The sequence below is a fragment of the Rhinoderma darwinii genome, chromosome 3 (genome assembly GCF_050947455.1).
Source record: "Rhinoderma darwinii isolate aRhiDar2 chromosome 3, aRhiDar2.hap1, whole genome shotgun sequence".
NCBI lineage: Eukaryota > Metazoa > Chordata > Amphibia > Anura > Rhinodermatidae > Rhinoderma > Rhinoderma darwinii.
The window spans coordinates 349,731,635-349,743,787 of record NC_134689.1 but is presented as its reverse complement, the minus strand read 5'-3'; the positions used below and the strand labels follow the sequence as shown (position 1 = coordinate 349,743,787).

General features: G+C 43.2%; 1 protein-coding gene across 1 annotated transcript in view; it reads left to right on the top strand.

The window, feature by feature from the left end:
* The window catches only part of LOC142749906 (hexokinase-2), a 38,669-nt gene that overhangs the window by 7,750 nt on the left and 18,766 nt on the right, over window positions 1–12,153 (top strand). The window contains exons 2-3 of the mRNA XM_075858492.1: window positions 847–1,009; window positions 9,910–10,058. Coding sequence (XP_075714607.1) covers window positions 847–1,009; window positions 9,910–10,058 — 312 coding nt within the window. The remainder of the gene's footprint in view (window positions 1–846; window positions 1,010–9,909; window positions 10,059–12,153) is intronic.

The following is a 12,153-nucleotide window of genomic DNA, read 5'->3' as shown; positions in this document are numbered from 1 at the left end:
AGTAGCCATACAATGAGAACATTCACAGGCACCAATGGAAGCAACCCAAAAACGTGGGCACCAACAGTAAATTTCCAGGTGCGCGTTTAGATGTCTCCCGTACCAATCTTCTAATAATTTCCGTCCAGATCTGATCCTTCCATATTCTATGAGCTTGTTCACTTTTCGGCACCATATGTCATCAGTCTGAAATATCACATTGTGTAGGGTCAGCTTGACTGTAACGTCTACAACAGACAAATGTCGGATACTGGCAAGGTGATCTCAAGGTTCTGCAAGCTAGAGTTTGCTGATGTCATTCAGGAGTGCGTTATCTGTCTTCGAGTTTGTTTTGTGCTATGGTTACTTAGTCATTACCTACGGATTAAAAAGATCAATGAGTTTTGGCTCTACAACATCCTAGAGAAGTCAGAAACTGACTAGGTATTATAGGGAGTATTCTGACATTACATCGTGTAATTACAGGCCTTACTGGGGTCACGGATTTCTTCAATTTGTAAAACTTCATGGACGTTCTCAGTTTTTAGGTTACTACTTGCCAATTAATTTTCAAAGTTGATAAAATAGCACCAATAACCGCACACCAGACAAATGTCTAAAAGTACCTAGAGTTTATCCAAGTAGATCTGCACTATAGAGGCAGCCCCTGTGGACAAGTCATTAGGTGGGCCCAGTTTAGGATGGCCTAATCCTCCTTCATGCATCGATGGCAAACAAGTTATGGGCACTGGCCTGAGGGTCTTTTTTTTATTTTTTATATATTTTTTGTCCTATGGAAATTGGGAACCATTAATAAGCAATAGAAGCTAATATGTCATTGTCACCACTTTTGTGTTTTCTCTACAGGTGGACAAGTACCTCTATCACATGCGCCTCTCGGATGAGACACTCTTGGAGGTATCAAACCGATTTAACAAGGAGATGGAGAAAGGACTCGGAGTAGATACCAATCCCACTGCCTGCGTGAAGATGCTGCCCACATTTGTACGGTCTACACCTGATGGGACAGGTAGGGGCAACCTTGTGGGACTTAATTAGACTCTGTAATAACTCTATGACAGTGATTTGGGATAGTAGGGCAAGTATCTTGTCAAGTTGTTTGTTTATGGTTGATTCTATATTATAGTGATTCCCTACCTTGAAGCCGGTTTGAGCCTTATGTTATGGAGCAGTTTTAAGGATCAGTTCCCTGAAATATCTATTACTTGAATATCTCTTTTTACAAGTGGGAGCAGATTGGGTAATAGAACAGGGGAGCGGTGGGAATCTGGGCCAGAAGTCTGCTTGTCATAATGAGGAGATTGCCGGCGCTATTAATGACGGTGAGATTCTCTGAATGGAGTGACTACAGGAGCCTATACACATTAGATTGTTATTAATGACAATCAAATGTGTGTGTGACCAGAGGCGTACCTAGGTTCTCCTGCACCCGGGGCAAAGATTCAGATTGGCGCCCCCCCCCAACTTATTTCCCGACATCTCCTTCCCCCTCGCCATATTTGCTTTCTTTACCAATCAATGAGGTGTAATTGTTTTTCACAATTTTTTTAATGTAACTCGAGTATAAAAGCATTTCTACATTTTACAAGCGATGTAGTTCTATAATGTAATTAACATGAAAATAAATTAGAGGCCACACACAGCCCCCCTTGTAGATAGTGCCACACACAGCCCCTCTCTTATAAATAGCGCACACACAGCCCCCTTGTATATAGTGCCACACAGCCCCCCTTGTATATAGTGCCACACAGCCCCCCTTGTAGATAGTGCCACACACAGCCCCCCTTGTAGATAGTGCCACACACAGCCCCTCTCTTATAAATAGCGCACACACAGCCCCCTTGTATATAGTGCCACACAGCCCCCCTTGTATATAGTGCCACACAGCCCCCCTTGTAGATAGTGCCACACACAGCCCCCCTTGTAGATAGTGCCACACACAGCCCCCCTTGTTGATAGTGCCACACACAGCCCCTCTCTTATAAATAGCGCACACACAGCCCCCTTGTATATAGTGCCACACAGCCCCCCTTGTATATAGTGCCACACAGCCCCCCTTGTAGATAGTGCCACACACAGCCCCCCTTGTAGATAGTGCCACACACAGCCCGTTGCCCCTTTGTAAATAGCGCCACATTTCCCCCCTCTTGTAAATAGTGCCACATTTCCCCCTTTTAAATAGCGCCACACTCCCCCCCCCCCCCCTTTTAAATAGCGCCACACTCCCACCTTGTACTTAGCGCCACACTGTGAACAGACCGGTGAGCGGTAGCCTACCGCTACCACTCTCCGCTCTGCCTGGTGTGACTTACCGGAGGAGCCGATGGAGGTCATGCGGCGCAGGCAGCGGCGGAGTTCCTTCTGACTAGGGTCGGTGACAGCCAGGGCCGGCCTTAGGTTGGATGGCGCCCTGTTCGGGACTCTCTATTGCCGCCCCCTACACAAACTAAAATTAACCACATATATAGACACACTGGAACATATATACTGTACATACATAAAGATAGATATTTAGACATACAGGCAAATATACATACACACATCTGGAATATATACATACAGGTAAATATATAGACGTACAGACACATATACACAGACACCAGCAGATAAATACACAGACCGGAACATATACAAATACACAAAAGGCACAAATATACAAGCACAAAGACACATTCACAAACAGACCCATATATACCCACACAGGCACATATGTACACAGCACAGATAATGTAGTAGATGTTACCTGCAGTCCTATGTAACACCACAGATAACACAGTGATAACTCTCTGAGTACAGATAATGTAGTAGATATAAGAGACAAACACATGCAGAGACACACACACACACACACACACACACACACACACAGTAACATATACACATACTAAGACAGAGACACACACTGTAGTCACACTACACACACACTCACCATGTCTCCTTGCTGACAGGTCAGGACGGGCTGTGGGCGGAGCTTCCTCTTCTGCTCGTCGGCTGTGTGTAACAGGAGAGCAGAGTAGAGGCAGATGCAGGGAGGCTGCAGCACGGGAGTGGACCTGTTCCCTGACCTGAGTCATCTGACCTCATATCACTGACGTGAGGTCAGGTGACAGGTCAGGTGACTGGACTGGTCCACTCCCTGGCCGTCACAGAACCCAGTCAGAACGCCGCTGTGTAAACATACAGGGCGCCTATCAGCAGCGATCAGCTGCTCTTCGGCGCCCCCCCCCTTCCCTTGCGCCCGGGGCACATGCCCCGCCTGTCCCCCCTAGCTACGCCCCTTGTGTGACTGTCCCACAATGGCAGATTCGAGGGAAGCAAGGATCAGGCTTGTTTGATTTCACCATAGCCGATCCTTTGTACTGTCGGGAGATACAGTAAGCCACTGCTAGAAGAGACCTGGGAGTGGCTTGCCCCCTGCATATTCCCCAATTGAAATCGAGGGTAAAAAAATCACATGAACGCCACTAAAACACAAATAATAGTGCACGCTGCAGTTTCAAAAAGCCCAGCATGTCCCCGCAAAATCGTATTCGTTTGTCTCTCAAATATAACCGCGATCACCTTCAGAAATCCCCTGTACAGCTGTTACCGCTGCAGCCAGACATCTCAAATAGATGCATATAATAAATGGCCTTTCATGTAGTACACGAACCGTCCGGGTCTACCAGATTGAAAGTCGCTATGTTAGTGGCTCTCCGTTCTGGCTCATAGAGGGGGGGGGGGTTCCGAGTGGGGGACCCCTTTTTATTATTACATCCATTTGCCTTAATATTAGTTATTCTATAGTAAGAGAAATCCTACAATACATGTTTGTTTGTTTCCTATTTAAACCTAGGCCTTCGTGTAAGTGCAAGGTAAATCTTGTATATTTAGACGCTTTAATAAGAGACCAGAGTAATCGACATGCCACAGCCTGCCATTTTGGCAGCGGTCTCAATTATGCAAGCACAAGAATGTCTTTGGGCAGCGAAAATTTCCCTTCTAAAAACATGTCTTTGTGCTGAAACACTGCAAGGCCTGTAGTAAGCAAAACTCAACCACGCTGGCATAGCGCGTGGCTGCCACGTTGATAAAATATCTTGTTATCACTGCAGTATCATTTTGTTGCCCTTGTGAAGGACAGTGGAGCGTTTGTTAAAGCCATCTAAGTGTGCCAGGCCTGCTGAAGTACTATTGTCAGACTCGCGGGGAGAAACCTGAGAAAGGAGCAAGCGAAACCCAAAAAGGAATGTAGTATATTAATTCCAGATTCATCTGGGGTCTGAGTACTTTTCTCTATTGGGTTTCCAGTCATTTACATATTCTCTATTGACCTCAGACAGCGCATTAAGGTGTCATGGAGTCCATTAAGGCTTATAATTTTAAAAGGTTTCTCCTTATTTTGCAAATAATAAACTTAAAGGGTAATTCCAGAAAATATACTTTTTTCCCATTCTATTCAAACAAGAAGGAGTTCTTCATACTCCCAAATAAATCTTTTGTTAATACACATAGTTTTGCTCATAACTCATATAAGTTTGGACCGTTGCTTAGTGATAGGCACCACAGTATGCTGGTGGCACCGCTAAGCCTCCTCTATTGTGGAGAAGAGGAGTGATGTCAGCAGTGCTGGATTAAACATTTCTGGGCAAGTAGTGCCCTTCACCACCCTTTTCCATCCCGTATAGGAGAAGGGCGGCATTAACATCTGGCGGTTAACCTCTCGGGGTCCTATACAGGTTCACACAGTCTATAGGTTCGGGAAGTAGGGCTGGCCTGAGCTGTGACTTCGCCCTTCATCCTGCTACTCTTGGGCCCAGAGGAGCTGCATGGGCATCCTCTATGGTATGGACATCTTTGCAGTTGGGTATCTGATCTGATAGAGATCCCTTCCTAAAAGATCATGTCGGCACTCCCAAATACAGTATGTGAATGATGCACTGTGGTGTAACTGGCAGCTAATTTCTACATAAGAGTATTTGTGTAATAAGACCGGCCATGTTTTTTCTCTACAGCTGTGCACATAAAGGAATAGGTGGGGTTCTTGGGTTTTATTGTGTTGACACAGATTGGACTCCCATTGTTTAAACATATCAGGCTGGTGTAATGTAAAAGATACTGACGTAAGAGTCGCTTCTCATGTAGAAATGAGGCGTAAAACCATCAGAACAGCGGCTACGTCAGCAGGGTGGAAGAGTTCACAGGAGCGAAGATGTAAATCCTGTCAATGCCATGTGACGGTGCGTAGGCTTTAGCATACAATGCATTTAATTCCCCTTCAAAGCCACACCGTCTCTGTGTGTGTGTATAATATAGCCTTCAGGCTCTGACTGGCCCTCAAATATATGTTCCTGTAACTATATGTAGAGGTTACGACACCGCTTACTATTTAGCATGCAGTATTACTTTTATTTCTTGCCAAACTTTGCCTAGAGGAAAATATTCTAATTGATCACATGTGAACACCGGCTGGTTTTCTGCACTACATATGCATCTCATCTAAACTTTACCTTTTAATGTAATTCAAACACTGGGCCCCATGTATGCAAACCAGGGAAGGCAAAAAAGTGGAGGTAGTGCTATAGAATCCAATCACATGTCACACAGGGTTGTATCTGGGACAGACCAAAATGATTACGGACACATTACAAAATCATTGCCTGTGCAGTGTGCTAGAAGTGACCCATCAATCACAGCCTGCTTGTAGCTTTCCCATGCTATCTTAGCACAGGTAAGCTGCTAGCGGGGGCTGTGATTGGTGAGTCAAACACACCAATCACTCCACAGCCCTGCTTGCAGTCTCTGCAAATTCTGGACTGTTGGCAACTATGAAAGACGCGGCGGCGGTGGATTGAGTGAGGTCAGTGCCGGCCCGGGAATGGACCAGTCCAGTCACCTGACCTCGCGTCACTGACGTGAGGTCAGATGACTCAGGTTAGGAGACTGGACTGGTCCACTCCCAGCACCGACCTCACTCAGACCGTCATTCACTTGTCTCCGTCCGCCCTCCTCATGCTCCTAAATGCATTTGCTACGGGCCGCAGGATAATCCTCCCTTGTTTGCACTGCGCATGTACATTTTGGTGCATGCACAGTGCAACATTTTGGGTGCTGGAGGATAAATCCCGGACTGTGAGGTTTTTTTTCGGCTGGACACTGCGGACGGCAGAAAAAAACACCCGAATTTACGGATGTTTGACAAACCTGATCCCACCCAGGGAGTGCAGGGGTAGCATTTGGACCCGGGCACTGGTGCCTGAGTGGGCCTAATGGTCCCTCTCTCCCATAAGTAGACACTAGTATTAAAAATGGCACATGGAAGGTGACCCTTTTCCAGATTTTTAATTGGGGTCCATGAATTTCAAGTGACGCCTCTTATTTCACCTGTCAGTTTTCCGACACAGGTTATAAAATCTGGAATCTCATCACCCAGCATCTGCGATTATTGTTGAAGACCAGGACAATGTAGAAAAGGCGTAGCAGAATATTACAAGACTTCACATAAGACCATTCAGAGATCTACAAAAAAAATTTTTTATTATAGAACTGACTCCCAGCAGTAACCTTTGTCATTGGGATAACCCTGAATTTGATAAAACTTCTATATTTACTAAAGGCACCTCTAGATAGATGCTGTGGTTGAATAAGCAAACACCCACTATGAGGTGAAGACCTAAGGGCTGGCTTATGGAAGCAAATTTTTATAGTACGAGTGCAACATTTTAATAGGGAAGCCAATGGTGACATCTACTTGAAGTATTTCTAGTTGCATCTAGCAAGCAGTGGTATTAACATTACCTGCTGCTGAATAAGAAAACGTAGCAGGTTTCTTCCTTTTTTGGAAGGTCATTGCCATCCTCATCACCTTCAGTGCATCATCGATTTTAATGAAATTTATATGGGTCTTCTAGAATAGCAAAGTTATATATCAAATGATCTAGTTGTCATTGTATGCATGCTTGATGTGACGGAAAAATTGAGGATAAATTGCTGCAATTTGTTCTATGCCAGAAATTGTCTAGTGATAACTTTTTGGGTTGTCTTAGGTTGATGTTTAGTTGTTGTTGCTGCTCCTCAAGTAAAAGACGTCGAGTTGGCATCTGGGGTGGTTTGACTGGCCACTGAAGTCTAAAACGTGCTCTCCCTACTTGACTTGTAATACACTTAGACAAGATCCTAACAAAGTCCTAAAATAATATCTAGTTTTTTTTTTCTGTTATGCAATATTTTATAATAAATGCCTTACATACTGACCATGTGCTATACGGTATAAAGAACTAAAATGTAAATACCGGGAAGAACCACAGCTGAAATCTGGACACATTCCTAGAAAACAGCTGTTTTCCATCATCTGTGTCATAGGCAGAATTCACCACTTCATTGACAAAGAAGAGAGCAGTGTTTTTGTATATTATTTTTTTTTGTTTAAAGCTTTGAAGTAGATCTATCAGCAATGTTTTCACATGGCTTTAAAGGGGTTAAATCCGCTGGCACTATTTGGTTTGTATGGCCATTTCATTGTATTAGCACAATGGTTCTGGGCGGTGTAATCCTAGCACAGCAGAATCATTGCCTGGAATAGAGTGCTGGGAGAGGTCATGCCAGGTCTACAACATTCATCCTAGGCAGTACCAAGCAAATGAATCAGAAGGGTACTACGAGAGATATTGCTCCACTTTTATACCAGCTGGTTGGCACGCAGGCCAGTTGCTTCATTACAGTTTGGGATTGATTTGTACTTTTCCATGGAGGCTCCATTGTATAACCCATTCTACTCCATGTTGATGCATCTGGACTGGGATATTTGGACAAGGTTGAACTTCGTCCACCTGAGTGTCTGTATATACACGTACACTGACTGGCTACTTTATTAGAGACACCTATTAATTCACGATAGAAGCTTCCCTGTATGGAAAGGGCAGAATAAAATCAAGCGAGTACGTTTTCCATGGATCAGTTTGTGTGAATCCACATTAGAATGGGAAAATCAAGCGATCGGTACTAGACTAGCCAGGGCCAGTATTTAAAAAACTGCCAACCTTGGGGGAACAGGTTTCTCGTGCAACGGTGTCGAAAGTATACTGAGAATAGTGTGATCGAGGTAAAACATTCAGCGAAAGTAGATCATTTGGATGTAAACAACTAGTCGACAAAAGGGTTCAGAGAAGGATGTCCAGAATCGGCCTCAATAACGGGCGGTGCACAGTCAAGCAAATTGCAGCCGAATACAATGATGGTTCTCCAACTTACGAGTCCGAATGCACAACTCGTCGTTCCTTAGCATGGATGGGCCATAACAGCAGATGACCAGTTCGAGTGCCATTGCTGTCCAAGGAAAACAGAAAGGGAAGACTCCAGTGGGCAAAAGAGTGCAAAACTTGAAACATTTAGTAGTGGAAAAACTTTTTCTAGTCAGATGAATTCGGATTTCTGTTGCACTATGCTGATGGGTGGGTCAGAATTTGGCACAAGCAGCATGAATCGATGAACTCTTCCTGTCAGGTGTCAACTGTTTTGGCTGATGAAGGTGGAGTAATGGTGTGGAAACGTTTTCTTGGTACACCCTTAGTCCTCTGATACCTGTGAATGGACGTTTGAACAGTAGGGCTTACCAAAGCATTGTGGCCGACCACGTTCATCCCTCATGGCAGCTGTTTACCCTATGGCAGAAGAACACTTTATAGCGCCAATTGTGAGAAGCTATCCTGTCAGCATGGGCCAATATTGCCGAGGAATGATTTTAACACCGAGTGGAATCCATGCCAGAATGAATCCCTGTGGTTCTGGAGGCCAAAGGAGACCCAATGCCCTACTAGATGGGTGTCTCTAAAGTGGTCATTCAGAGTAAGTGGCCATGTTACAGCTTAGCCCTGTTATCAGTAATAGAATTCTAGAAATTGCAAGAGACAATGAAAATAAATGACTCTCCATTCCTTAAATAAAATCCTTAGCTTTTTTTTGGTAGGTATTGAAAAGCTAAAAAAAAAATATATGCAGTAAAACAAAGTTCTATAATTTCTCTCATCCCTTGGTTGAACTTGATGGACATATTTCTTTTTTTGAACCACTGACCCTGGGCTAGGACATTTTAGGGGGCCATCACTTGTACCCCATGCCAACAGCAAAACCCAGCGGTAGATCCAAATCTTTAAACTTTTACACTTTACAGTTGGTCAGCTGAGTGTCGACCATTAAGTGACGTTGCTGGCCCTTCACGGTGATGTCGTTAATCTTAGCCCCAGGCCGAGAGACCTGTGTCCCTTTTTGAGTTGTTGTTTTTGTATTGCTCGTATAGTGTTTAAGACCACTGTAAATAACCGGTTTCACAGGTATTTTTTATTTTAACCATGGCACAATCTGGACTATAAACCAGTTATATTACTGTACTTATTTAGGTCATAACAGGATGTCTATGATCTGAATGTATCTCCTGACCGTGCAGATACATTGCCACCATTCCTTACCAATGGCCTGACATCCATTCCATGGACCTGACTCTCTTTGTCAGTCCTAGTTCAACAAGGACTAGTATTAATGACAATTTGGCTTCTTCACAGAGTGCATGAGGATATCGCTGTAGTTGTGCATGTATTCCAAGAGTTAAAACATTCTTATCAAACCATTTATATGGTGGTTGAAATCCTTGCTGTTTTTGCCTCTTTATTCTAAATCTCTTGAATGGTGGAACTTTTATGAATAATTCTGCAAATATTCTCAAGGTCAACCGTTTTTTCTGTGCTATTCTTTTTTTTTTTTTTTTTTTTTTTTTTTTTTTTTTTCATATAGCCATTTGCTTACATTAAACATGACACGTTTTATAGATCTTTAAGAGATCTATCTTTATCCATTACTGTTAATGTCTATGCAAAAGCTGATAACGTTTTTCTAGAGTGTTACATAAATTTTTTATTTTCTCCGTCCGTCATGTAGAAAATGGAGATTTCCTGGCTCTGGACTTGGGAGGTACCAATTTTCGAGTCCTGAGGGTTAAAGTTTCTGACAATGGAAAGAAGAAGGTAGAGATGGAGAATCAGATTTATGCCATCCCGGAAGACCTTATGAGAGGCAGTGGGGGACAGGTAAGAGCATAAACTGAATGAATGAAGTGAAGTAATAAGTTCTTTGGGCCGCAGGGCAAACTTACCAAATCAAATCAAATAATACCACTATAAAACAAATATCACCATACTGTTACTGAACAAATCCCAGTATACTAAGGCCAATGATACCGCTATACAAGGGACAAACAATACCGCCACACCATTCCCACATCTTGCCACCATATGGTGACTGCATAATACCACTATACTGTTACTGAGTAATACCTCCAGCATTTTCCAGCATTCTCCCCACCTATTCCCAAACATTAATAGTGCTGCCTTTAGGCCCCGGACTGAAAAAGTGCTCCTCTTAGTGCCCCACACATTAGTAGTGCCCTCCAAACAATTATGTCCCCCTTTGTCCCCCCTACACAGTAGTAGTCCTGTTTTGTACCCCCATATATTTCTCCTCTCTTGTGCCCCATATGGTAGATAAGTGGACCCCATATAGTAGGTGGTCCATATAATAGTTAGGCCCCACATATAGTAGATAAATGCCCCCATATAGTAGTTAGTCACCCCTATATAGTAGTTAAGCCTATGGCTTACTAGAGTTAGTGACAGCTCTCTGCTCTGTCGCAGTAAATTAATCGGCGCTCACCCGGGGGTTGCAAGCCCCCTTGCCTCTGTGCCCAGTCGTGGTTGCACCCCCTGCGACCGTGATTGTTACACTTCTGAACTGAAGAAAGACTTTTCTAAAAAGAAGTAAAAGACGACGTTGACAATTGTTAATCTGTTCAATCTGTTATGTTTTTTTTTCTTCTTAGAAACAGATAAGACAAAGAAATGGTTAAATAGAAGTTTTTAATGTAGGCAATTCATGGGCTGATATTTACTAGTAATTTTTTTTTTTTACGTGTAACTGTACATAACATTCTTGAATACAGTTACACTTTGACCTCAACCCTCGGTTCTTATACAATATGTAGCATAAATTTAGCCCAGTTGGCTGGAGGTCATGCAGAATGTAGCCAGCTTTAGGATTTGCCCTCCTCAGCATTCCCTGCTGCTACTGTATGCTGCAAGCGGCTCCTCTTTACACACAAGTATAATTTTACTGCCAGCGAGTGATTTCAGGAATTAAAACACAACCACTCAACTACAATAACTTGCAGAATCCCGGCTCCACTCTGCCCAGCTCCTGCCATCTTTAATGCTGTGAGTCACGTTGACATGTTTTGTCGGGAGCTTGGCAAAGAAAACAGTGAATGAAAAAAATGCTTGGCCTGATATTAATGAGCAAACTGTTAAAACGATAATAATGAGCCTTGACTGCAAAGTCACTTACTGTCAATGGGTATTTTTTTTTAGGTACAATTGTATGTGTTCTCAATGGAAATATATTATCAGCCAATAATTTGCCAGCATTGAGTAGCCTTAAACTTCAAACACATGCTTGTATTTAAAGGGTTGTCCACTTTGGACAACCGTTTTGTGTTGTAATGATCCCCCTGGAGATAACCCGATTATAAGGGTGTACTACTGCTCCGGCCCCCCACCCCCACTATCCGCTATAATCTATTGGGAAACCTGTCAGCAAGTATAATTTTTCCCTGCAGCGCTTCCACAGGGGAAATTTAAGTATTACACCGTTCCCATTGAAATCAATGGGCCGTCTATGCATTGCAAGGACATGCTTGGTCCACCAGAGCGAGAGACCCTCTTTGTAGCCACTCCCTGGTTAATATGCATCTGTTTATTTAGAATTTCCTAACCATATTTTTAAAAATGGGTTTTCTAACCTGGGCAATCCCTTTTTAAAGGCAGCAGATATTTTACAACCCATACATTATATAGCTTATCCTTCCATAGGGACTATACTTTCCTTGAGGTATGAAACACTTATTGACTTAAAGTTGTTATCCAGTCTTATGTAAATAAATGTGTTCATTGTATAATAGTTTGTGTTTCCATTCCTTTCCGATTTCAAGATCTATGCTTGCTGCCAGTTAAGGGAAACATACTTATTTACATCTGGAGGCTGGAATTCTGTCCTGCTGACAGCTGCAGGGCTCAATAAAGGATAGCTCTCATACACTGTGTCTGCAGCTCCTAATCAGCCCCATAAGTTTCT